Source organism: Amblyomma maculatum, chromosome 9, assembly GCF_055883805.1.
Source record: "Amblyomma maculatum isolate TAMU_Amacu chromosome 9, ASM5588380v1, whole genome shotgun sequence".
NCBI classification, from domain to species: domain Eukaryota; kingdom Metazoa; phylum Arthropoda; class Arachnida; order Ixodida; family Ixodidae; genus Amblyomma; species Amblyomma maculatum.
The window spans coordinates 113,462,063-113,489,744 of NC_139352.1; the positions used below are offsets into that span (position 1 = coordinate 113,462,063).

A 27,682-nucleotide genomic window follows, 5' to 3' on the forward strand; every position below is an offset into this window, starting at 1 on the left:
GACGAAGGCACGCCTTCTGATTGGTAACATGCCTCTTGCGAACGCCCACATCAGGGAGGCTCGGCGTGCATCGAGGAAGTGGGCGGTTATGTACTGTCAACTGGGTCTTTCTGCACATAGCATGTAGCTTGATAGGCGGGCAGGGAGCGGAGAGGTGATCAAATTGATAATATCTTTCAGGTGCATGGTTCGTGGGTCAGCGTCAGACGAGTGTTCTTTCAGGTACTCTAAGTCTGTGGCTGCGGTTCGTTAAAATGATAGGGGTGACCCTGCATGCGGGGTGCTGTGGCGTAGGGCCTTCTCAGTGAATGTTCGCAGCCGTGTCGACAGATAGTACGAAGCCATTGTTTTTGTTAGCGGCATGTCGCATTCGACGACTCTGAATGTTCATTTGATGTGCAGAACCCTTGCGAGAATATCCCGACCGGGCAGCCCCAGGCCACCTTTGAATCTGGGCAGGCAGACAATGGCTCGCGTTACCTTATCGGGGGCTCCTTGCCACAAAAAGCGGCATATATGTTTCTGGAGCTGTTTTTTCGTGTCTGGGGGGATGTCAAGAATGCTGGCCACAAACCTGAGGGTAGAAATCAGCATTGCCTTGATGATGGTGGCCTGCGCAATCAGGGGACATTTTAGAGCACCAAGATTGTGGGTTTTGATGCTGAGTTGCTCTTCAGCCCTATTCCAATTTCTAGGCGCTGGTCCAGCCGAATCGAGGATTCGTGTCTCGCGAGAAACAGAGATCGATTGGATAGTGGTAGGGGAGGGGGTCGTGTTCAAGGCCATAACAGTGGACGTTTTGTGATTGATGCGAGCCCCACTCGCTTGGCAATACTCCGTAGTTAATTCAAGTAGTCTCCCCACTGATGTTGTGTCTGGCACCACCACAGAAACGTCAGCCGCGTAGGCGAACACTGGAGTGCAGGGAGGACCCGCTGGCAATGGTGTTTTGCGGATGCCGCCATCTCTAACAATGTTTTGCAGGAGGGGTTCAGTTGTTAGACATAGAGTAACGGGGAGAGGGGGCAACATTGTCGAACACCCCTTTCCACGGGGAAGGGCATTGAGATGCGCCCCTGTACAATGACTGCTGCTTGTGGTGCAGCATAAAGCGACTTGCACATATTAATGTAATGCACGGGAATGCGCGCGAGCTCAAGTGTCCTAAACAGGTACTGGTGGCTCAGGCGGTCGAATGCCTTCTCTTGGTCCAGGGAGCAAAGAAAGCCATTAAAGCTGCGCGATTCCATCCATGTCAAAAGGTCTCTCAGAGCCATCCATGGAGTTCTACAGAGCGGCCTGGGGCACAGCAAGCCTGGTGCGGGCCTACTATTGACGATAGAGCAGGCGTCAGGCGTAAGGAGAGATATTTGGCAATTGCCTTGTAGTCCGTATTTAGAAGGGTTATTGGCCTCAAAGCTTTAAGGTCGCTGCTCCTGGAGGTGTCCTTGTACAGGAGTGTGGTGACGCCTTCGTTCATACTTAGTTCCCCTCGCTCTAGGGCGTCGTTTGCTAAGTTGGTGAAAGTGGTCTTTAGCGACGGCCAAAACTATGTAAAAGGCTGGCGGGAGTCCGTTCATACCCAGGCTTCTGTTTGGCTTCATCTGTTTTAGGGCTGAGTGTAGCCCTTCAGACGAGAGCCATGTGTCGTCCAGGTTTGGTGCATCAGCTGCTGCCTCCAGTTGGAACGATGTCGGGGTGCAGGGCTCAGCAGCATAAAGTTCGGTGTAGAAATCGCGTGCTAAACTCAATACCAGCTCAGGGTTCGTAACAATATGGCCGGTGAGTGGATCTTCGACTGCAGAGAGGGTTTCGTTCTTTCTGGCAAGTCGACGGCGTAGCAGATGACGCGAAGACCATGCCTCGGTTTCCCATCGTTCAGAGCGTTCTGTTGTGCGAAGTTGTCCCAGCACCGATTTAGAAGACGATGGAGCTCCTTACGCAGGGTTGCCAACGCCGCGGTGATTCTTGGTCTCTGAAAAAATGGGGCCCATAGCGCGATGATGGCATCCGAGACTATTCGGATTTCTTCTCTCTCTTCCCGCACCATCTTCTTCCCCCAATCTTGGAGGTTTTCTTGATGGAGGTTTTCATATTATTCCAGCTTTCTGCATTCTTGTTAGGAGAGACGTAACGCTTTATAACATTGACGACTTCCTGCTGGACACGCTCGTCGTCCAGAAGTCGCGTGTTTAATTTCCAGCAACCCTTTTCTCGCAACCCTATCAGCAGCACACAATCGGGTGATAAGCAGCCTGTGATCACTTAGGGCATTGGGGAATACCCACACAGAGTGCAGGGAACCAGCTATGCTATCAGAGACAGAGACGCGGTCAATACGGCTTCCGAGACCAAGGCCAGACCAGGTCATGCCGGCGCGACCAGGTTGGAGTGCGCGCCAAGCATCGGTTAAGTCTAACTCCTCCTGCCTAACCTGTGCCCATTGTGGTCTCGCCTGAGCCGCCGCGGTGTGCCCCGAAGAGAGCGGCGGTCGTCCTTGAAGAGGACACAGTTAAAATCGCCCAATAACACAATTTTGGCTGGGCCAATAAATCTCTCTTCTAGCCTCTCAAAAAATTCTCGCTGTCCAAAACGGCATGGGGCATATATATTAATGATGCGCATGCCATTGTTAAGGTCAATCGAGACAAAGCGTCCTGTGTTGTCCCGATCATGGCGTAAGACAGACAGGCCGGCGTCTCTTAGGAAGATGAGTGCAACTCCCTCTGAACCCTTCCTTCCGAAACTCCAACAGGGTTTTGTGCTGAAACGGGGGTCAAAATTTTCAATTTGTTCTTGCCGGTGAATATAAGTTTCTTGCAAGTGCGAGGATGTCGATCTTTTTGGCGCGGGCTATGTCTATTGTTTCAGCTTGTTTCGCAGCTTTAGTAAAGCCGCGAATGTTTAGCGTTGCGAGAACGAAGGAAAAGGCCAGGATGTAGCTAAAGGAAGGAAGGGGGGGAATGCGCGACCACCTCATGAGGAGGGAGTGGTGTCATGAGCAGTGGGAGAAGCGAAAGATGACTCCGCTGTGGAATCGCTGTCGTAGATGTCTGAGATGTCCGAGTAGCAATCACAATTCGTTGTGTTGCAAATGTGACAGGGAGGTTGGCTCGGCATTTCTGTTTCAGTGTCAGAGCTGCTCTCGTTTATTGGTGGAGGGTTTTTAAGAAACGCACGCTTCGTCAACGGCGCGTCGGCGGACGATTCCGATGATGTTGATGGCGCTGATTTTTTTGTTTTCTTCTTTCTGGGACTGCGCTTGCGTTTGGCGCGCACTGTGGTAGTATCCATGTCCCTCTCTTCATCTTCTTCAGTTTCAACCGATCGGTCTTTTCTTGCGGCAGCGACGCCGGCTGCACACTCTTCCTCCTCTACCGTGGCGGCAACTGAGGGCACCTGGCAGTGTCCAGTTTAAGTTTCCTTTTCGGGGTTCTGTTCGGGCGCTGTAGAGGGTGCGGCGATGTCCGTAACCGCTTTCCCGGCAGCGCACGCTGGGGGCACCTTGTGGTCTTCATAGACAACTTCTGCTTGTTTTTTCTGTAATTCTTCAGATGGCGCAGTCGCAGCCGTCGCCTCCTTGCTATCTTCCTCGGTGATGGCGTTTGTAGACGCATCACCCTGCGTCTCGGAATCTTTCGGGTTCTCAGGAGTTGCCAGCACGAGTGCTGGTGCGGGCTGCTCCCAATAATCGGCTGGCTGTTTATTCACGTCTTCATTTCCTAACACACAGGCAAATGTCCTCTTCTTACATGCCTTTACTGCGTGGTCCTCCCCACACTTAGTGAACACCGCATCACACACTTCATGCCCATACGCGCCTCAACGCTCGCACTCTGGCGTGTTGCAACTAGCGCCCATGTAGCCTTCGTATCCGCACTTGCGATATACCCTCTTGACTCCTTCATACTCGCACTGGATGGTTGTATCAATTACATCCAGGAAGTTCGGAATCTCAGATTTCATCTCTATCTTGATCCGTCGGATCCCCGTGGTGACGAACGGGAAAACGGGGACGGTCTCGCGAGCAACGCTGACAATTTTTAAATAGGGCTGCAGTGCACTTGCCAACTTGACGTCATGGTGCTCGGATGAGTAGCCAAAGACGCGCACCAGCTTCGCGCGCGTGCCCCGATACTCAAAAGTCACAGCAGTTCCCTTAACATCTTCGACGGGATCCTTCAAGAATCTCTCAACAGCAGCCCTAGTCTTCAGGAAAATCTCGAACTTCCCGCCTGCAAAATCTTGAACACCACCAAGTTCCGTTTCCGAAAAACGTTTCACTAGGATCTTCGTCAGTTCTAGCGATGTGGTGCCTTGCGGCACACGGTCGAAAAACGTAAAAGGCTTCAGCCGCTTGGCTTCTGGCATTGCGAGAACGCGCCGGCGAGCGCCGGACGCGCAAGTGTCCTCTCAGCGACGCGAGACAAGAATGGCGGCGTGGACGCACAATAATCAAATCACAGGGCCAGCGGGCCAACTCACCCCTTTAGGTAACGTATCCGTCCTTGCGTCACCTTCCTTATCGCGTAACACGAGCGTTGTTGTCCTGGCGCATCGGAGTCACAGAACTTCACAAAAGGTCGCGAGGCCAGAGCCCATGCGGCGCACGTCCGCACAGCTCGGTGTTCCCGCTACTGCTGCATCAGGCCGAAGCCTACAAGTAAAAACTGCTCATGCACCGCGCTTTTCAAACTCTTAAAGTTGCAAAGTGAACCTGCTGAGATCCATTTATGTATTTTATGGTTCTTTTCTCCGGCTTCTACACTTCGTGCGGTGGGGTGACACTAATTCAGCACAAGCAGGTGAACCGTTAGACTGTTCTATCCTATCGAGAGGCTCAACAAGACTCACAGCTATGTTGTCTGAAGAACCGCCGCTTCGCGTTCGAATGTCCCTGAAGCAGCACGGCCAATGGGATGCCGGAGAAACCGTGATCACCCTTCTTCCCTGACTTCATGTACATCTTGTTCAGGCTATGGAGATGTGTGTTCTGAATAGTAATATTGTGCTGAGAGTTGCAGGCTCTCCACAGCAACCACATAAGGAGCAACAGTTAGCAATCAGTATGTTTTAGTATTTTTAACGCAATATGCATGAGCGCGAGAACAAAACTCATGTAATATTTCTAGCTGACGAAAAATGGCAACTATTATACAAATCATCTATAATAGTAATTTAGGGCAACATCTAATACAAATAAAGGTTGGAAAAAATTATTGCCCAATTCACAATCTGCCAATTCAGTGTCCGGCCGGCCGCCTAGCCCTTCCTCCCGCATAGCGTGTCTCGGCGCACACATTCGGCGCACGCGCCGAATGTGTGCGCGTGCGTGTGTGTGCAAACACTGGTCAAGCCCGGCGCTCGAGAGAGGGAGTGTCGCCGTCGCCCGTCTGCAGGAGGTGGAGGAGATTTCTGTCGCGCCACCGACGATTGAGCCATCTCATCTTGGTCACACATGAATTCTCTCCCTTACCCTCTGAACTGACTGAACTGACGAGATCAGATTCCGCTGCGACAGAGATTACTTGAGACGCCGTAGAGACAACGCCTGACACCAGTTGTGTGAGAATGTCAGTTTTTTCTCCGGACACGCTTCTTTGCCCATTCCTCCATGATGTATTAAACGTTTGTTTTGTTAGAAGACGCCTGGTCTTTGCTGGGACCGCTATTGCCGTCCGCCGAGCCACGGAGCCGTCAGGCCAACGCTACCGATGGGGTCGCGACCCGTATGTAACAACTGGCGTCAGCGGTGGGAAGAGCCACGCGCAAAATATATCAACTGGTAGGCAGCGGTGGTGTGAGCCACAGGAGACTGTCGTCCAACAACTGGTGATCAGCACTGGGGCGACCAAGGCCTGACCGTGGTCGGTGAGATGCCAGGCCTGACCGAGGTGCAACATCTCGTGGGAAGAGCTCAGATATCCCAGGCGTGACCCGTGCAACAAGCAGCTCAGCGGAAAGAAAGGTGCAGTGCAACGAGCCCTGTGTGATGACTGGTTGCCTGCTGCGGACGACTGCGCTGGATACTTGGTTGCGAGGTTTTGGTGAGTGCGGAACTTACTTCTACTGACTTTTGCCAGGTTTTTGTTAGGTAAAAAACGGAGCTGGTAATTGTGTTGTCGGTGTTGCTGGGTTAGTTTGCAGCAAGGCAAAAGTGGGCAGTAGAGAAGGCAGTACTCAGAATAGCCATGGATTTGGATTTGAAGTCGTTGCCAAACCGAAATTGCTGGAGCTTGCGAAGGAGTTGGGTCTAAAATTGTCAGAAAAACTCAGAAACCCAGAAGTGCTAAGGGATGTTCTTGCGTTGGAAGCGGAAGATGACGAGCTTTCGGAATGCCTTGGAATCATTGAGGAACGGCAATGTCAAGAGAAAGAAGAACGTGAACGTCACGAGAAAGAGGAACGTGGCCGTAAGGAGCGTGAAAGGCTACAACGCCAAGAGCGCGAGGAGGAAGAAAAGCGATTCACCCGCATAAAGACTGATGCATCTGGAGATTTCAGCACATGGAATGAGCATGGAAAGCTTTCAATGCCATTGAGTGTAACGGTTCGAAACCACGAGACGGTCTGCAACCGTTCTTCACCACCGAGGATGTAGCAGAGTATTTGGCAGGCTTCGAGAGTGTGTGCATTAGGAAGCGCTTGGAGCGAGATAGTTGGGCACAGAAGTTGGTACCTGCTCTCCGCTAAAGCATCTGAAGAAATCATGCGCTTGAAATATTACGATGAACTAAAAGAGTCATTGATGATACGATATCAGATAATGCTTCATGATCTTCGGAAGAGATATGAGAGCGAGAAAAATTGTACCAAGTCGTACTTTGATTTGGCGTATCAGTTGAAAGCGGCTGTAAGCGAATGACTAGACAGTGCGGAAGCTTTGGAGCAAGTCGAACTTACACCGGAGTGTGACAAACAGCTTGGGGAAGCGGCCGAGCAACGCCACCGCAGCAGCGAGCCTACCTTACCTCGAACAGAAGAGTACGGGGTTATCTGGCAGCTGAGACGATTAGCGTAGGCTTAGTCGGCGAGAAATCCGCAGGGACGCCGTTCAGCGAGGTGAACTGCATGCAACCCAAGTAGTTGTAGGAGATACAGTTCCATCAAATGAGTGTGGGGAACTATCAATAACTGAACCGCCTCTCGAGTCTAGAGCAGAAGATGTGTAGGGGTGTGTTTATTCGGTAAACCCAGATGGATCCAGCCGCTCAGGAGGAACTCGCAGCGGAGCGTCAGGCGTGGCGAATCAGCAAGGCAGCGACCAACTTCTTCGTCCTTGAGAGTGGCAGCACGCGATGCATGTCAGTGGTTATAACGATGAAGATTACCACACTACAGTTTCCCCCCGGGCAGAGAAGGAGCCATCCTGGCGACTCATGGAGCCGAAAGGACAGACGGATCGTAGCAGAGCTTGATTCGGTCAACATGAACTATTTCGAGTCCACGGCGACGCAAGTCCGCAGATGGCGTAACGCGCTCAACTACGTAGTTCACAGGAGATGTTTTTTGAAGGACTCGGTATGGACCGTGATACCGAGCAAGAAGCTTCCTTGACAGGCCGGCTGTTGTGGCAGGAACCCAGAGCCACACCAGGGAGTTGGGCGCATATGAAGGCGCCTCGCCAGTGTCACGATGGTGTTTTTGTTGCCACTGGTTTTCCTTTGTAAGCGAACGAGCGAGCTGACGGCATTCTTCTGCGTACTAGGCGGCGTGCAAGAGTGGCGTCGATTCAGAAACATCAGGGCGGTAGGGAAAAAGCGCGTCCATTGTGCAGGTTGGCTCGCGCCCGTAAAGAAGAAAGAAGGGAGAGAATCCAGTCCTGGTCTATATCGCAGTGTTTTACGCGTATGTTACGAAGGGAAGAACGTGGTCCCAGTTGGAATGAGCGTCGTTGACGTACATGGCCAGCATGTCACTCAGAGTACGGTTGAAGCGTTCTGTCAGGCCATTCGTCTGAGGGTGGTAAGAAGTAGCGGTGCGATGAATAATGCGACATTCTTTTGAGTAGGGCCTCGAAAGCGTCGCACAAGGAAACGCGTCCGCGGTCACTGAGTAGTTCCTTCGGAGTCCCGCGGCGAAGAATCAAGTTGTTGAGAATGAACAAAGTAACGTCTCTTGCGGAGGCAGAGGGTAACGGTGATGTTTTGGTGTAGCGAGTAAGATGGTCTACTGCCACAATAATCCTGAGAAGTAGTAGGAAGAGGACCATAGAGATCTATGCCAACGCGGTCATACGGACGAGCAGGGCAGAGTAACGGCTGCAACAAAACAGGGGACTTCTGAGGAGTTTTTCGGTGTTGACAGGATTCGCAGGCGCGCACGAAATGTCGTACGATGCGGTACATTCCACGCCAGTAAAATCGCAGACGTAGGCGCGTGTAGGTTTTTAATACGCCACCGTGAGCACATTGTGGGTCACCATGGTACGCAGCACAAATGTCGGCACGGAGATGACGCGGGATGACTAGAAGCCACTTCTGTCCATCAAGCAAATAATTGCGGCGATAGAGAAGACCGTCACGAATGGAGAAGTGGTGGGCTTGGCGGACGAACGCTTTGGATGAATGACAGGGAGTAGGACTTGAGAGAAAATCCAAACATGCATTGATCCAGAGGTCATTCCGCTGCTCGGTAACCATGTCGATAGTGGCAAGAGTCGACAAATCGTAGGCACAGACGTGGTCAGACGAAGTATATATACCTCTAGGCAATGGCGAGCGGGAAAGAGCATCCGCGTCCGTATGCTTCAGGCCTGATCGATAAATGACATGAATGTCAAACTCCTGGAGACGAAGAGCCCAGCGAGCAAAGCGACCGAATGGGTCTTTCAGAGAGGCAAGCCAGCACAAAGCGTGGTGATCGGTCACAACGTAAAACGGTCGACCATACACATAGGGACGAAATTTTCCGATGGCCCAAATAATGGCAAAACATTCCCTTTTTTTGACTGAATAATTAGATTTTGCCTTCGTCAATGTTCGGCTGGCGTATGCCACGGTCGAGCGTCATCATCAGCCATCGGTACCTGCCAGTAGCCAGAGCGCAAATTCAAAGAGGATAAATACTCGGCTCCCTGTAAAGTCCAAGGCGTCGTTGATTCGCGGCAGAGGATAGACATCTTTGCACGTGATTTTGTTAGGCCTACGGTAATCGACGCAAAACCGGATGGAACCATCTTTCTTGGTGACCAAAACAACTGGAGAAGTTCATGGACTGTTAGATGGCTGTATGACGCCCCGGCGAAGCATGTCGTCCACGTTGTCAGCAATGACTTGGCGCTCAGAGGCCGACACGCGATAAGGACGCTGTCGTAAAGGTGCGTTTGTACCAGTGTCGATTGTGTGCGCAACGACAGACGTGCGACCAAGAACAGTGTGAGGAAGGTCGAAGGCAGAAGTGAAGTTCTGTAGAAGAGCAGCGAGTTGATCGCGTTGTGCGGGTGGAAGATCTGCGTCAATAGCTTGTTGAAGAACATCGGGTGGTGTCGAAGCGGTCGCTATATCGCAAGAGCTGAGCACATTAACGTCTAATGAAGTAGGCGTTGCAGGAAGAGTATCTACAAGCGCGGGATCAAGTTCTTCAATACGACCGAGACACTCGCCGCGTAGCAGGACGGACGGGCACGAAAATGGATTTGAGACTAAGGCCATCTTCGAACTTGAGGACAGCAAATGGAAGCAGGAGGCCGGGATGGCGTGAAGCGGCGTCGGAAGATGTGAAGAAGACAGTCGAGCTAATAATGCTTTCACAGGAGAGTGGAACGAGGGCAGCAGAAAATGGAGGAATGTCTGTGTCATTGGCGACTAGGAGTTTTGCAGGCCGGGTAGGGACGTCACACAAGACGGTATCACAAAGAGATAAAAAGGAAACATCCGCGCGGGCGCAGTCAATAACGGCATGATGAGTGGAAAGGAAATCGTAGCCCAGGATGATGCCGTGGGAGCAGCGAGACAGTACAATAATCTCGATGGTGTATAAGACGTCTTCGATGAGAACACGGGCCGTGCACGCCGCTGAGGGATGAATGCGCTGTGATGAGGCGGTGCGAAGCGAAAAGTCGGAAAGCGCGGTGGTCACCTTACGAAGACGACGGCAAAGAGCTTCATTGATGACGGATACCGCAGCGCCCGTGTCGACAAGAGCGAGTACTGCGACGCCATCGACAAACACTTGAATTACGTTAGTGGGAGAACACCGAGGACTTGAAGAGTTCGAACCAAGCGCAGTTCTTTCCCCGGGAACTGCGACTGTTAGTTTCCCTCAACGGTGCAGGTAGAACGTCGAAGTCGGGACGGGGAACAGCGACGAGGGAAGGGAAGGTGATCGGCGAGTTGTATACGTTTGATTGTCACGAGATACAAAGTCGGAACCGGGCGGATTTCTCGGCGAGGGCTGGTTTGTATTGTAGGAGTAGTTCCATAGGTCAGGTCGAGAAGGTGCAAGGCGTTGGCGGCAAAGGCGTGGGATATGGCCCGGCAGCCCGCAAGAGTAGCAGATTTGCTGGTTGTCCGCGGTACGCCAAGGGGTCGTAGGGCGTTGGCGTACACTTGGAATAGGGACATGGAATGCAGACCCAGGCAAAGGCAAAGGAAGGTTGGAAGGAGCGGCCTGGTAAGAAAGAGATGCTGATGGCATTAGCGGCCTGGCTGCAACTTGGGCGTAAGTCAGTGGTGCCGTTACTTGCGCCGGCACGGTGCTGGGCGGCAGCACAGACAGGGCTGGGCGGGAGCATGGAGCTGGGCAGAAGGACATCAGCGATGTGATCTTGAACGGCACGCCGTATGGTAGGGGCCAAAGACGGAGCCATGTCAGGAGCAAGGCGGCCTGTATCCTGTAACTGAGGGACCAGTAATAGCTGGCGGGCGACCACTTCTTGAACGAAGGCTTTGATTTGCTGAAGTAAAGGGCTGTCCTCTGATGGGGTAGAACCGCCCAGCGCTAGTGTAGAGATGGCGTCGTCTCTAACACCGGACCGCCGGGTAGAAGCGCGTCGTAGCTCTGGCAAAGCTTGATCACGTCACTGACCGTGGCAGGATTTTTCATCCAGAGCATTTGGCACGCGTCGTCAGAGATGCCTTTATGTTTTCGATCTTATCCGCTTCGGACATTAGCGGATCGACACGCTTGTATAGGTCCACGATGTCTTCTATATAACTAGTGAACGACTCTTCAACACGCTGAGCGCGCTCACGTAAGAGTTGTTCTGCCCGGAGCTTGCGAACTGCCGGGCGGCCGAACACGTCCGCAAAATTCTTTTTAAATGCAGACCAAGATGGCAGAGTGCAGCGGTGGCGTAGCGGTAGAACATCCGCCTCGCATGCAAGAGGACCGGGGTTCAAATCCCGGTGCCGCGCAATTCTCCACCGGATGAAAGAAAAAAAAAATCCGCGTGTTGATGGAATTGCATAAACAGGTTTGGGGTGCGACCTGATGCCGGTGAACACCTCCGGCAACGTACTCCCTCACCAGAACAGGAGTTGGCCACCCTGGTGCAGTAATTGGCCGCAACCTCCTATGATAAGCTCCATAAAACCCCGGCCCTCAGTCACCAGCGGCTGCGGAACAACTGACCACGGCGGCGGTCAGACCTGTGACGCAGCAGGGGGTGCTAAGAAAGTCTGGCTCCGCTGGACAGGCCGCCATTGGAAACTGACCCTGGCAACGTTTAATGCTAGAACCCTAGCTAGTGAAGCTAGCTTAGCAGTGCTGTTAGAGGAACTAGAGGGCATGAAATGGGATGTCATAGGGCTTAGTGAGGTTAGGAGGCCGAATGAGGCATATACTGTACTGAAAGATGGACATGTACTGTGTTATCGAGGCTTACCAGAGAGGCGACAACAAGGAGTAGGTTTCCTTGTCAATAAGTATATAGCGGGTAATATAGATGAATTCTATAGTATTAATGAGAGGGTTGCAGGCATCGTAATTCGGCCTAATAAGCGGTATAAACTGAAGGTTGTACAGGCCTATGCACCTACATGTAGTTATGATGACCAGGCAGTTGAAAGCTTCTACGAAGTTGTAGAATCGGCAATGCGAAAAGTATACTGTACTAATGGGCGATTTCAATGCCAAGGTAGGGAAAAAACAGGCAGGAGACAAGGTAGTAGGTGACTATGGCATTGGTTCTAGGAATAGCAGGGGGGAGTTACTAGTTGAGTTTGCAGAGCGCAATAACTTATGAATCATGAATACCTTCTTCAGCAAACGGAAGAACCGGAAATGGACATGGAAAAGTCCTAACGGAGAGACTAAAAATGAAATCGACTTCATAATGTGTTCAACCCCCGCCATTATGCAAGATGTAGAGGTAATCGGGAAAGTGCGATGCAGTGACCACAGGATGGTGAGGTCCCGAATTAGCCTAAATCTGAAGAAGGAACGCGACAGATTATTAAGAAAGAAACCCATCAACGAATTAGCGGTGAGAGGGAGGGCAGAAGAGTTCAGGATCGCGCTACAGAATAGGTTTTCAGCTCTAACTGAGGATGGCGACATTACCCTAGAGGCAAGGAACAATAATTTCAGAGATATCATTACTGAGTGCGCGGTAGAAGTAGGCGGTAGGATAGTTAGAGAGGATACCGGTAAGCTGTCTAAGGAGCCGAAAGATTTGATTAAGAAACGCCAGAGTATGAAAGCTTCCAATCCAACAGACCAGATCGAATTGGCCGAGATATCAAAGCTAATCAATAAGAGCAAGGTGGCCGATATTAGGAAGTATAACATGGAGAAAATTGAGCATGCTGTAAAGAACGGGGGAAGCCTTAAAGCGGTAAAGAAGAAATTGGGCATAGGCAAAAACCAGATGTATGCGATAAGGGACAAGGCGGGCAACGTCATCACTAATATGGAAAAGATAGTCAAAGTAGCCGAGGAGTTCTATACAGATCTCTACAGTAGCCAAAGTAGTCAGGACCGTAATGAGATTGGCGGTAGGGAAAAACAGTCAGACGTTCCACCAGTGACGAAGGACGAGGTCAAGAAAGCACTAGAAACTATGAAAAGGGGGAAATCAGCTGGAGAGGATCAGATAACTACAGATTTGCTGAAGGACGGGGGGATAGCGTGCTAGAAAACCTGGCCACCCTGTATACGCAGTGCCTGGTGTCATCGACGGTACCGGAACCATGGAAGAATGCAAACATTATCCTCATTCACAAGAAAGGGGACACTAAGGACCTTAAAAATTACAGACCAATCAGCTTACTGTCTGTTACGTATAAGGTATTTACTAAGGTAATCGCTAATAGAATCAGGACAACCTTAGACTGCAATCAAGCAAAGGATCAAGCAGGGTTTCGGAAACGGTACTCTACTATCGATCATATCCATACCATCAATCAGGTGATAGAAAAATGCTCGGAATATAACCAGCCCTTATACATAGCATTCATTGATTACGAAAAAGCATTTGACTCAGTTGAAACCTCGGCGGTGATGCAGGCATTGAAAAATCAGGGGGTAGACGAGCCATACGTGAAAGTGCTGGAAGATATATATAGCAGCTGCACAGCAACAATAGTTCTGCATAAAGAAAGTAACAAAATTCCCATAAAGAGAGGTGTTAGGCAAGGAGACACAATCTCCCCAGTACTATTCACAGCTTGTTTAGAGGAAGTATTCAGAGACTTGGAATGGGAGCAGTTAGGGATAAGGGTAGATGGAGAATACCTCAGTAATCTGCGATTTGGTGATGACATTGCCTTGCTAAGCAACTCGGGGGATGAACTGCAAATAATGATTGATGACCTAGACAGGAAAAGTAGAAAGGTAGGCTTGAAAATCAATATGCAGAAGACTAAGGTAATGTTCAACAGCCTCGGGAAGGAAAAGCAGTTTACATTAGGTAGCGAAATACTGGAAGTGGTAGGCGAATATGTCTACTTAGGACAGGTAGTAACCGCAGACCCGGACCACGAAAAGGAAATAACAAGAATACGATTGGGATGGAGCGCATTTGGCAAGCACTCGCAGATTATGACTAGCAGCTTACCGGTATCGCTCAAGAGGAAAGTATACAACAGTTGCGTCTTGCCTGTACTCACCTATGGGGCTGAAACGTGGAGGCTAACCAAGAGAGTTCTACTTAAGTTGAGGACAACCCAGAGGGCTATGGAACGAAAAATGGTAGGGGTAACATTAAGAGATAGAAAGCGTGCAGAGTGGGTCAGAGAAATAACTCAAGTTACCGACATTCTAGTAGAAATTAAGAAGAAGAAATGGACATGGGCAGGACAAGCAGTGCGAAGAGAGGGTAACCGATGGTCGCTGAGGGTAACAAACTGGATTCCAAGGGAAGGAAAGCGTAGCAGGGGGCGGCAGAAAGTTAGGTGGGCGGATGAGATTAAGAAGTTCGCAGGGGTCAAGTGGATGCAGCTAGCACAGAACCGGGTTAAGTGGAGAAATATGGGAGAGGCCTTCGCCCTGCAGTGGGTATAATCAGGCTGATGATGATGATGATGATGAAGATGGCAGGTCTGCCTCATGGTTGCGAAACCAGAGGTTCGCCACGTCCATCAGATAAAAGATTACATTCCTTAGCTTGATAGCGTCGTCCCATCTGTTGTAGCTACTGACGCGCTCATATACCGACAACCAATCGTCGACGTCCTGGTCGGCTGTGCCACTGAAGAGGCACGGATCATGCTGTCGTATAGCTCCAGAACACAGCACCGTGGTTGTGAGGGGCGACGATGTCGAGGCAGTGTCGTCCGGCATGCTGAAAGCAGAGGGTAATGTGCGGCTTCTTAGTTCCAGGGTAGACGGGAACGTACCCAGCCGCACCTGCACCAATTGTAGGGGTGTGTTTATTCGGTAAACCCAGATGGATCCAGCCGCTCAGGAGGAACTCGCAGCGGAGCGTCAGGCGTGGCGAATGAGCCAGGCAGCGAATAACTTCTTCTTCCTTGAGAGCGGCAGCACGCGACGCATGTCAGTGGTTATAACGGTGAAGATTACCACACTGCAGATTGTGTGGTGCGCGACGGCGATGGAAATGAGCTAGGAGATGAGAAAATTTTGTTTTGAGAAATCAGGTGTCTGGTAGAACAGGGCACGCGAAAAACTAAGTGCCCATCAGGGAAACAGCGCAGCCCACAAGTTGTGATCAGCCAGGGCAGACCCACGATGAGTGCGCGTCGGCTGTAGAGAGTCACACTTACGAAGGCGACAGCGAGCGACCAGAGCGGAGTCAGCATCGTTCGTGCCCTGAAACCACTCCGGGTGGTATTCGCGAAAGCAACCACAGTGAGAACGAGGACTTGGCACACATGCCCCTCCTGCAATCCGAAGCGCCCCAGCTGTCGAAGGAGCTTGATCGTGCGCCGGTTAATGCTGAGCGAGGCGACACACTGGGTGGCGAGCCGCCAGATCAAATTCCTAGCAGGGAGACTGACGTCAGCGGTTATTGTTCGGACGTGACTGAAAGTGAGTCAGGCGCTGCTGGCCGCGATGCCGACGCGGCGCTGCGCTTTGACAGCTTTGGGAAACCGGTGCCCTACTAGCTCTACCTCTAACTCGCTAGAACTCTCGCCTAAAGAAAGCAGAAAGCTAATTTTCAAGTGCTGCCGACGAAAAACGCGGAAAGGCAGGCGCGAGAAAGAATGCTGCCATCGTAAGGAGAGGAAACTCAAACGATTGCGAAAAGAAAGCAAGAAGTCTGTGTTCCAGTGCTGCCGTAGAAAAAGCGGAAAGGCAGGCGCGAGAAAGCATGGAGCAAGTTGAAGCTATCCCGAAATAGAAAGCGAATATCCAAAAGGCACAAATGCGCCCGTGCCGAGAAAATGCGGGACTGGTGCGCAAAGTGTAAGGAGAGGGAAAGGTTGTTTAGTAAAGCCAGTGACTTGTGCTCGTATGTTTCTTTGCATAGAATCAGGAGAGTAAGGTTGCTCCGAGAAACGGAGAGCCGGAGCTTCAGGGAAAAGGGTGATCTCAACGGTAACGGCGATGAATTAAGTCGGAGCCCCTAACGTGGGAAGCCTGTTTTCACTTGTTGGCGTTTTTCTTCCTGACCCACGTATTGTATTTCAATATCTTTGTTTGAAAGTGATGTTTTTTTTTTCTGAAAATGAAAGTTTCAAATTTGTGGATGCGTTTTAAGTGCTGCTGAGCTATCCTTTAATATAGATGGGGGCATAAGAGGGAAATCGTCTGGCATAACTTAGTGAAGTTTGTGCCGTGCTTGCTGGCTGACCGGCTGAGATTTCAGTGTGGTTGTGGCGTTGTGGGTGTGTGGGAAAACTCCCCCGAACGCGATTTGCAGAGTGCCTTGGGAACCAGAACGGGCCAAGGAAGTCTTCTGGCTGACTGGGCTCAAGAAAAGCAGAGTTGGACGACCCCGGCTAGCAGCAACATCCCAATCCCTCCTGACAGCAAATTCAGTCCCCTGCCCTCCAGGATCTCCCTCCCCCGACGGGGCAGTCTGTTACGATTCGCCCCAGCCATGTGCGGCAACAGACGCGGCCGCAGCGCAGCATCAGGCGAAGTAGCGAGCGTATCGGCCATTTCAGCGCCGTCCGGCCGGCCGCCCAACCCTTCCCCCCGCGAGCATGTCCCGGCGTGTTCGTCCCAAGCGCCGAATGTGTGTGCATGCGTGTGTGTGCAAACGCTGGCCAAGCCCGGCACTCAAGAGAGAGAGCGTCGCCCTCGCCCGTCTGCAGTTGGTGGAGAATACTTCTGTCGCGCCACCGATGATTGAGTCATCTCGTCTTGATCAGACACGAAGTCTCTCCCTTTCCTTCTGAACTGACAAGCATATGAAAAGCAGCCGCAGATCCCGCTGCGACAGAGACTACTTGAGACGCCGTAGAGATGACGCCAGACACCGCTGTGTGAGAGTCAGTTTTCTCTCCAGGCAAGTTTCTGTGCCCGTTCCTTCATGATGTTCTATTAAACGTTTGTTTTGTTAGAAGACGCTTTGTCTTTGCTGGGACCGCTATTGGCGCCCGCCGAGCCATGGAGCCGCCAGGCCAACACTACGGATGGGCCACGACCTGCAGGTAACAGCTGGCGTCAGTGGTGGGAAGAGCCACGCGAGCCCCAAATGTAACAAGGCACATGTGACGTACGGAAGAATCTCGTACCAGGTCTTGTGCTGGGAGTCCATGTACATTGCAATCATGTCGGCGATCGTTTTATTGAGTCTCTCCGTGAGGCCATTCGTCTGTGGGTGATAGGCAGCGGTTTTGCGATGACTCATGTGACTTAGCTCGAATACGTCGTGCATACGTTGTGCCGTAAACGCCGTGCCTCGATCGGTGACGACATGGGACAGTGCGCCATGGCGCAACACGATTTGCGGCATAAAAAACTGGGCGATCTCAGATGACGTGCCATGCTTCACCGCTTTGGTTTCTGCATACCGTTTTAGATAGTCGGTCGTGACTATAATCCATTTGCTACCGACCGATTTCAGCGGAAATCAGCCCAGAAGGTCGATGCCGATTTCATCAAACGGCGTCCGGGGAGGAGCAAAAGGTTGGACCAAACTCGCTAGCTTGATAGGCGGTGCCTTTCGACGTTGGCTCTCACGACAGCCTCTGACGTAGCGGTGAATGGCGTCAGCAAGTTTAGGCCAATAATAGGTTTGACGAACTCGGGCGAGTGTGCGTGCAAAGCCCAAGAGGCCAGAGGTGGGCTCATTGTGGCAGGCAAAACGGATATCGGCTCGGAGGTCGGCGGGTACTACCAGGAGGTACGCTCGGTCAACAGTGCTGGGGTTCTTGAATAGAAAGCCATTCCGGAGACAGAAAGCAGACAGGTTGCGACCAAATTGGCGAGGGATATCAGCAGTGCGACCATCCAGGTGATTAACGACAGGTCGAAGGTCCAGGTCAGCTCGCTGTTGGGTCATTATGTTTGCATAACTAACTCGTCCAAGCAAACTACTCTTGTCGTCAGTGCTCTCATCGACTAAACCGATGGGTGCGCGCGACTGCGCGTCATCCTCTTCGTGCTTCTGGCCAGATTTATAAACAATGGTGTACTCAAATTCTTGGAGGCGAAGGCTCCATCGGGCTAGGCGCCCAGTTGGGTCGCGTAAGTTAGCCAGCCAGCACAAATAATGATGGTCGGTTACCACTTTAAACTGGCGGCCATAGAATTAAGGCCTAAATCGCATGGTTGCCCACACAATCGCAAGACATTCTTTTTCCGTAGTGGTATAGTTTGTCTGGGCGCGGAAGAGCGTGCCGCTGGCATTCGTGATGACCTTTTCGATGCAAGCTTGGTGTTGAACGAGTACAGTACAGCGCCGAGGCCGATATTACTAGAATCGGTGTGGGCTTCGGTGTCAGCGTCTTATGCAAGTGCGCAAGAATAGGGCTTGTCTGCAGTCGTCTGCGCAGCTCCGAAAAAGCCTCTTATTTCTCGGCTCCCGACACGAACTGCGTATCATCGCGCGTGAGGGAGTCGGGGGGGGGGGGCGACTTTGGACAAATCGGCGATGAAACGGTGGTAGTACGCGCAGAGACCCAGGAAGCGTTTCAAACTTGTCTTGTTTGCAGGAAAGGGAAGTTTGGCGACAGCAAAAGTTTTGTCGGGGTCTGGGCTCTCGCCAGCGGCGTTCAGGAGATGACAAACTTCAACTCTTTGTAGCCAAAGTGACATTTATCTGGCTTCAGTGTTAAGTCAACTGGCCAAAGGGCGTGTAACACTGTGCACAGGCGTTGAAGGTGTTCGGCAAAGGTTTCAGAGAACACACACGACATCATCGAGGTAAACTAAACAAATTTGCCATTTGAGGCCAGAGACGATTGAAACGAATTGGAAGTCCGTCATTTGTTCGTGTCACTGATAGACTCCCTCGAGATTAAAATGTGGGCACAAGCTCTGCACATAAAAGATATAACTTACTTCGAAGTGAACAATTTCTGATCTGCATTTAGAAAAGGAACTATATTCAAGTACTATCGTGATAGTTCGTGTAGCAAGGCTCTTTATTTTCTTGCTGGCACATATTTCGAACACAAATGGCATAGTATACCGAAGGAAAAGCTCCTTAATATTTGCGCTGCCACATGTGTTTCGACAGCAATGCCAGTAGAGAACATGCAAGATTCCAAGAGCTTATCAGTGCACATAGTGTAAATTGGGTAGCTGAGCTGCACAAACGGATTTTGATTTGGCTCATTTTGAGTTCGTCGCAGTACCACCAATTCGAAGGAAATTTGAGTATTTTCTCGAGGAGGAAATAGACGAGCCATGAGGGCGAGTAATTTTGCTTGTTGAGAATACTTTTGTCATTGAGCGGTTGATTGTCACGGCAATGATATTTTGCGCATAAAATTCTTATATCATGTGACTTGAGCGTTGATTACAGCTCTTCTGAAGTATGTCAATTAAGCGAAATTGATCACGGGGCTTCCAACTCAGAGCTAATGAGAAGAAAAGAGACATCATAAGATTTGCAGAGAAATTCCACATGCAAGATGATCACGAAAATTAAAGTATCTTAAAATAACTGAGCATGCGGCGTAGAAAACGCAGCGAGCTGCGGCAGCTGACAAGAAAATGAAATAAGATAATGAATTAAGCCTTTATTTTATTGAAAGGATGACTCTCGGCCGATGTTGGGGTAATTAGGGAGTTAGGAGGGATGGGACTGTAGCTTATCGCTTCTTCAAGGTACTTCAAGTTGTTTCTCGTTGTTGAAATATCAGCATCTAAAAACCTCTGAAGATGATCTAGATCGGCATCTGCAAGCTAGGTCTTCCAGACTTACAATGGCTGGTACATCAAGATCCTGCCTGGACTGAGGTATGATATGCCGAACGGCTTCGTAACTGCATTTTTGTGAGGCGGGCAAGCACCAAAGCGTACAAGCTTCTGAATGAGGTCAAAACGTGCTAATAACCAAGCATATGACCTCCTTAATGCATGCATTGAAGTTAATTCGCTGCAAATGTTTTTTGCTGTTGAAGCAATACAAAATCACATGTTAAAAAAAAGATAGTCAGGGGAAGTTAGGAACGCTAATGCTCATTTCTCACTAGACACACACACACACACAAAAGGATTATGCTGCCAACTCAAATATTTCCCAAATAAGTATATTGTTCTCTTAATTACGTGTATCATTGCAATGTTTGTCTATGTTGATGAAGTCAACTTCTGCTTGTTTGCTGCATTTATTTAGCACTTGACATTAGTGTTGTTTACAATATTGCATTTTTTTGCATTTTTTTCTTGTTGCGCTAATAGATTAATAACTTTCTGGTGCAGTAGATACCTTATATATCGTACGTGTTTTAAAAGTGCGGTCCAGTGATAGTTTGAAATTATATTAAATTCCCCTACAGCAACAAAATTATGTCGTTTTTTTCTTTGTGTGGGTGTGTGTGTGTGCGTAAAGGAGGAGGGGAATCTATCAAGGGCGTGACTTGATTACTCGCCATATAAGTTTTTGATTAAACTGATGCGCTTGCTCAGTCATTTCCTTTCGCAGTGCACACGCCCATTCTCACTGATTCCTCTTTTAGGGAACTCATTAAATAACCATTCGCCTGTGACGTCGTTTCAGACGACAAAGGAATAATTTTTGTTTTTACATCGCTGTATATAGAAGTGCGAGAGTGCCGAATGCGGAGCTATGTTTCACGTCATACTTCGAAAGTGAAACGTTAAGAAAAGCGCTTTTGATTAGGCAACGGCAGAGGCCGTTTATGCGTAATCTGTGTTCCCTATATCGTTTGACGCGAGTAGCCAGACTTCATGCACTGCATGAACAGGCTCCCCAGACTAGCAAATTTCTGCGTGTAATTGCGGCAATGTGCGCAGCGCAATATGAACGTGACACCCACTGCGTTACCTTCTTAGGTTAGAGTGCTCCTATGCACTGAAAAGGTGACTAATTTGGTTGCATGACAGGATCTATTCTCTGAAAGAACATACTACAAAACACAGGCCAGGGAGTAACGCAAGGATCAGTGCTTGTGAGCAAGCCGACGGCGCTCACGCTTGTTTCACAGCATTACCAAATGAATTTCGCATAACATAAACGCGTTCTCCAAGGTAATACGTCGCTTCGAAGCCAAAGCTGTCGTAATGTATTTATAGTTATACTGCAGCCTTGTACAGTGCAACGACAGCACGCAAAAGCTGCGTTTGTGCTGGCCGCTCCATGCTTTCGCGCCGCGTGTAGCAGACGACGCGCCTGGCAAGGATCCAGAGAGCAAGAGTAAGGCTCCTCTATTTTTTAATGGTAGCGACAACTACTCGAGCGCCCTCTCGAGGGGTCCAGGGGACAGTGCTAGCAGACGACTCGCCGCACTCTTTCGTGCATACCGCGTGATTATGAAGCCACGCTCGGTGCACACATAAACCGGTTAATTCAACAGATTTGTGTCCTATCCTGGTCAAGAAGCTTCGAAAGACAGGAATAATAACTTAAATATGCGTGTGCAGCATAAACGCCCCCAAAAATACAAAAAACGCGGGCGTTAAACGAGCCAGCCCATTCTGCTGATCCATTCGCATCAGTACAGCGGCTAGAAAACTGTTCATTATTGTGATTTGAGTTAGTGGCGAACTTGAAGTAGAAACGATATTTTAGTAAACTTATTGGGCTCGCTTCCTTACTAAAAAATAAGTAGACTGCGAGTTTTCTGAAACTTTTGGGAACGTCGTTGCGCACATAGCTCTAATGTAATATGGGCGTCATTGCGTTTGTAACCGCTTGGGCATACTCAGTTTTAAACATTTTTTTGGCTCGAGTTTATTTTGTTTACACAGTATTCCAATAGATTTATTTTGCAGAAAAAGTCAGTTTCTCTGCAGCTGTACATTACCAAAGAGTGTATAATTTCCAACAAGTAAACAAAATCGGGTATGATGCGATACAAAGCTAACGGATAACATTTTCTCACTTTTATATTCTTAATTTGCTTTATATTGTTTTCCTTAGCCTGCCGGGTAATAATGTGACCAGTAAGCTTGGATACCGCTTCTTGAAACTTGAACTTGACGAGTCCCTGTGCGCGTTCAGCGGAACTTCGATGCAACGCCGCGAAACTCCTCCGTTAAAACAAAAGCTCAATAGCGTTTCACACACACACACGGTTGATTTTACACTTTTTATGGTACAAATCTTTGTTTTTGTTTTTTAATTTTTATACGCCGATATGTAGCATAGGCAAATATTGAGTTTTTATTTCGATCGTTTTGACACATTTGCACCCTCCTATTTTTGCAATGTTTCATTTTTCATTTATATCAATCAACTGATCAATGCACGGCCTAAATTTTCGTAACAAGCATTATCAAGCATTGCATTTTCATTCTGAACATTTTGACACCATTGATTCCAAGCGTTGTATTGCAGTCCTGATCTGTTCGGGTAAAGTAAGGGGGCGCGACACGGCAGTGACTTTTTACTAGACATCCACAGTACAAGTAACAGTGAAATAGTCATAGCGTTCTTGATATTTTGCTCATGAAATAGCATATGCCCAAACAAAGGCCATCCCGGGCAAGCGAACGGCTTTTTAAGCAGACAGAAATCACTTCGCATAGTCGGGTGTTTTCCGTGGCCATAAAAATCTTACGCCCGATCTCATGAGGTCATAGATTCCTTATGTTACTATTATCGTCACCGCGAGGAATGGAAAATGACTTTCGCGTCTTCCGCACGGTTCCGGCAGACGAAAGCACGGCAGCTCGGCGCAGCCGCATGTCACGCGCGTGCTTCAAAATTTAAGTTCAGAGACGTAACTCTTGAGTCCGCTTAAGCACTAAGTACTGCACATACACTCCTAAAAATGCAATAGAGGCATGCGAAGTACTTTTTGCTTAACTAATCGGCCAATATCCGGCTGGCAAACGCAGATCGCCGTGGATTTCAGCGAGCACCGCTGGACCCTTTGGGCGGAGCTTGGCGGCGAAGAGGTCACGTGCAGCCAACCGGCCTATCGGAGGGAGGGGCGGCTGTATCCATACCTGTCGCTACCTTTAAAAAATGGAGGAGCCTTAAGCAAGAGTTGACTGCAGCGTCGCTAGTTCTCGCGACCGCCCTTGGGACACTCTCCTGCGCTGGGTGGTATGGGGAGCTGTGAAACTGAGTTTGTTCTAGTAACGTTGACTAAAACGACAGTACAAAAATGTACCAGCAGACGTTCAGCACATAGCACCCGAGCCGACTTCAGTGTCCATTTCTACCAGGCGCCACCTAAGAACACCAGGACACACATATAAATCTTTTAAAGCGTTTTAAACATTAGATTGACCTTTATTTTATAATCACGCAAACTTAGAGACATCCATCAGGGTGTTTTTAAAAAAGCATACTCCACGACAGGCCATCTTTTTAGGCCTGAAAATGTCCGAGAGGCATTTATCCACAGGCAACATTGTCTAGCTGTTTTCTTCGACATAGAGACGGCCTATGAAACAGCCTGGAGGTTCGGCATTCTGCGTGACTTAGATATAGGTATCCGTGGCAGGATGTTAAACTGCCTGAAATACATTCTACCGAACCATTCATTTAAGGTACGTCTGTAATCAGCCCTGTCCAGGAGCTTTACTCAAGAAAACGGAATTCCCAAGGGTGTATTTTAAATACTACTCTGTTTATTGTGAAAAATAATTCAATCACCAGAGAAATCCACACATTCATAATGTACACACTTTATGTTGACGATCTCCATATTGCATGCATGTCCACTAACATAACATGTGAGCGGCAAGTACAGTTATCCATAAATAGACTAACTACATGGGCAGATAAAAATGTTTTCCAGATCTCTACACAAAAATTAGTCACTGTCACTGAGAACTCGGTGAAGCCTATCCATCCATAAAGATAGTGACACGTGCGTTAGCACACCATCAGTAATTATCAATGATTGTGAACTGTCATATTTGGATCCATAGCTGTATGTTTTGTTTTTTTGGTGTGAAGGAATAGCGCATGCGCTTCTGGTTGTCATGTGAGAATATATTTCCTTGTATGTTTCATTAAGCCTAAAGTTGTTAGTCCGAGCGCTTGTCTTGCCTCTTCTTGTTCCTCGCCCCTGTCGCAGCGCCGGTAAAATATCGAAGCATCTTTGTGTATTTCGGTCAAACATGCAGGGTCAACACGGTGGAGTAAAAGGAAGAGACGAGTAGGCGACGTAATGTATTGAACGCAGCATCACAGGGTGTTGATCAAGAGAGGTTTGGCCTGCCGGCGAGAAGCTACATTAAAGGGGCGATGATACTGTCGAAGTTGCGAATGAACCGGCGGACGTATCAGCACAGACCTCCAAACCTACAAACTTCTTTTAAGGTGATCGGATTGCGAAAGTATGCGACAGTATGAAGTTTTGGTAGAGTCCCTTAGAACGTCACCCACACGAACTCTATGCTCTTTCTGGAGGTTGGCACTAGGATAGAATGACTCGGACCGCGGAGGAGATTACCCTCCTGCTGAAGCTTCTGTAGGCTGTCTTTGAGTCTTTTGACCACTGTGTCCATGCTCGGCTTTGCGAGTGCGAGGGCCACGGCTTCTTCCTCGGCAACTGCGGGGTCTGTTGTCTATATGGACGCGCTGACGATCAGCCTGGCTTTGACGGAACCACTACCGCTACACGGTCACTGTGTTTTCGGAGCGAGGCGTCTGCGTAGAGGCCCTGGGATTCTCCTCCAGCTTCCGGGCTACGGCTTTGGCCCGTGCGGTGTGCTTCTCGTCGTACTTGCCCGCGTCATGTTCTGGGGAGGGGCCTTGGTCTGAATGGTTGTCTTTCAGTCTTCCAGAAGGGCGTCCTTGATGGGTACCGGCTCAATCTGCCATCCTATCTTGCGTAGGGCGGCTCGCCCGTGTTCCGTGTGACTAAGCCGGATTCTTTGATTAGAGAGGTTTGCGCCCATGTCTAGCAGTCTTTACGTGGACGAGTATATAGGCATGTCCAGTGCTTGCTTCGTTGCATTACGAACCATTTTGTTTGCGTCCCTATTCTCCTTCGTCAGCTGGAGATAGGGGGCGGAGTAGGTAACCCGCGACACGACGAACGCGCGTTTTAGGCGCTAGGCATCGTCCCCTTTGAGGCCTCGGTTTCTGTTAGATACCCTTGTAATCATACTGAGTATCTGTTCGTTTGTAGTCTATATCTTTGTGACGGTGGCATGTTCCTTCCCGTCGGCCTGAAGAAGTAGGCCGAGGATCCTAATCTTCTGTTTAACTTGATGGTCGTTCCGTCGATGGTGACGATCACGTTCGGCGGCAGCTGTTGGTTTTTCCCGGTTGGATCATAAGCAGCTATGATTTCTGGGAAGCGCAGCTCAGTCCGCACGGCTTTGGGTTTTCGTGCATGGTCGTTGCTGCCTTCTGCAAGGCGTCTCCCATCCAGGCATTAAACCCGAGTCGAGCCGTCCACGAAGTATTATAATCGGAGTAGAATGCGTGGTCCACGCCTTCGATTTGCTTGAGTAGATTTGGCAGGGGCAGGAGGGCCAGATTGAGGAGCAGGGGCGACAAGACCGATCCGTGTGGTGTGCCCCCATTACCGAGCTCGATAGGGTCCGACTTTTCCTCCCGTATCCTGATGGTCGCTGTTCGGCTTGACAGAAAACATTTGATGTAGCCGAATGTCTTTCGGCCACACTTGATCATATTCAGATTTTGCAACACGCTTGTGTTGGACACGTTGTCAAAAGCTGCCTTCAGGTCGAGGGCGAGTATCCCGCGCGGCGCGTGCATTGTTGCCGGCTTGACGATCAGTTCGTAAAGTTGGATCATTACGGCTTGGGTGCTGAGATGTTGCCTGAAGCCGTACATCGTCTTGGGCATCTGATTCATTTCTTCGAGGTGCTTCTGCAGCCGGCGCAGGACCATGCGCTCCATCACCTTCCCCGCGCCGGACGTGAGGGAGATGGCCGCATGTTGTCACTCGTGAGGGCCTTGTCAGCCTTTGAAACCGCGAACTCTCCAAGGCTTCCTGGATGTAGCCTAGGAGGCCGCGGGCCGCTTTACCGCTAATGTTACCGAGTAGTTTGTATGCTATGGCATCCCTGCAGGGTGCGCTTTTCTTGTTACTTTCAATTATTGCTGTCCAGTTCCGTCACAGAAAACGGCCGGTCCAGCTCGTCTTTGTCGGGTACTTTGTTCTTCTCGAGCACTGGCTACTGCTCCTTCTCTGTCTTCAGGTACTTCGCCTTCAAGTCTTCCGGAAGCCTGCGGCAGTCTCCCTTGTGCATGTTCAGTACTTTAGTATGGCTGCGATTTGTCGCAGTTTTGCTGCTCAACGGGTCGATCAGAGACCCCACGGGTCGATCAGAGACTCAAGGGACCCCACATCTTCCTTGTCGAGAGCGTGCCCTGCAGGCCGTCGCAGGCATTCAGCCAATTCTCCCTATATGGTTTGACAGCATGCTGGGCGATCTGTTTGTTCAAGGCTGCTATGCGCTTGGCCATGTTTCTGTTGTGCCTCTGACGTTTCCATCGCCGCGTTAACGAGTGTCGGGCCGCCCACTTGTAGGTCAGTCTGGCGTCCACGTATGGTGTCTGCGATTCTTTGGGTAAATTTTTGGAGGACCTTCTTCTGGATCCTCGCCTATTCAGTGTAGGTCTGTTGGGTTTCATCTTGTCCTGATTCTTCCTCGGACACCTCTTGTTCCGTGATGAACTTTCTCATCTTGTCCCAATCCGTGATCCGCGCTTTCTCCAACACATCCGGATACGGCAACCTCGATTAGTGATGCCGATTTTCCTGTGGTCAGACCCCAGGTCCACTTCTTCGCTTCTCCAGGAGATGTCTAGCGTGGCCGATAACCACGACAGGTCTGTCGTGGTGTCCCTCGCAGCACTGTTGTCTCTTCTGGTAGCTACGTCCGGCTCGTTCAGGAAGGCCATATCGTGATCCTCCATTGCTTTGGCCAATGCTTTTCCTCGCTTGGAATGGAACATATTGCCCCACGTTGTGTGACGGGCGTTAAAGTCGCCGAGAGTCAGGAGCGGCCTGGTCTCCGATAATCTTGCGCCTGGTTCACGATGCAGTCAAATTCGTACTGCAGTTGTGACAGCCGGCAGGACGCGCTCATTTCAAATAAATTGGCCGCTTGCATGAATTTCGACCAGCGTGTGCTCGCACCCGCCGTGCGCCATAACATGTTGAGTTGCCGCCACGTTGCTGCGAACGAGCACCGCCGTTCCGTTTTCTGTGGGATCTGCGTAAGTGACGTACCCCGGAAGTCTTGGCTTCCCGTTTGTCTCCTGTAGAGCAACTACATCTGGCTTGTTATCTTGCCCGTCAATGCGTAACATTAGTTCCGCTTCTTTGTTGCAAATCCCACGGTAGTTCCATTGGTAAATTACGCTAGTGCCCCCCCCCCCCCCTCCTGATCTTCTTGTGCTTCTTACTTCGCTTCTGCATCATCCTTTCCGGACGTCTCAAGTCGATTGCGCCATTTCGCGATCGGGTTTTCTATTTTTTTCGGCCCGCTCCTTTATCAGGGACACAAAGCGGTTCCTCGCCTATGTTGAGGCTACATTTAGCTCTTGCCGTTTGTGCTTCACCGATGGCGTCTGAGGCTGACTCGTAACAGCTTTGAGTCGGTCCTCTATTTTGCCTAGCCTTTCGTTAATTTGGGAAATTGCGGCCAAAAAGCCATCAGGTCTCTTTCTTGTGGGATCTGTTCGTTGCCGTGGTCGCGGTCTCTGCGGTCGCCGCTTTCTCTCTGGTCAGGGGCTCTCTTCGGCGCCATCACC

The 27,682-nt window shown here is 50.0% G+C and overlaps 2 protein-coding genes across 2 annotated transcripts in view; both read right to left on the bottom strand.

Moving 5' to 3' along the window:
* Nucleotides 1-24,562: 24,562 nt before the first annotated feature.
* On the bottom strand, nt 24,563-25,819 carry LOC146180172 (uncharacterized). Its single transcript, XM_084580338.1, has 2 exons — nt 25,483-25,819; nt 24,563-24,687 (listed from the first exon to the last, which is right to left on the bottom strand). The coding sequence occupies exons 1-2, from the start codon at nt 25,817-25,819 to the stop codon at nt 24,563-24,565; spliced, it is 462 nt and encodes a 153-aa protein (XP_084436464.1).
* A 409-nt stretch (nt 25,820-26,228) lies between these two features.
* The window catches only part of LOC146180173 (uncharacterized), a 28,232-nt gene continuing 26,778 nt past the window's right edge, over nt 26,229-27,682 (bottom strand). The window contains exon 6 of the mRNA XM_084580340.1: nt 26,229-26,293. Within this exon, the coding sequence (XP_084436466.1) occupies nt 26,229-26,293 (65 nt within the window). The remainder of the gene's footprint in view (nt 26,294-27,682) is intronic.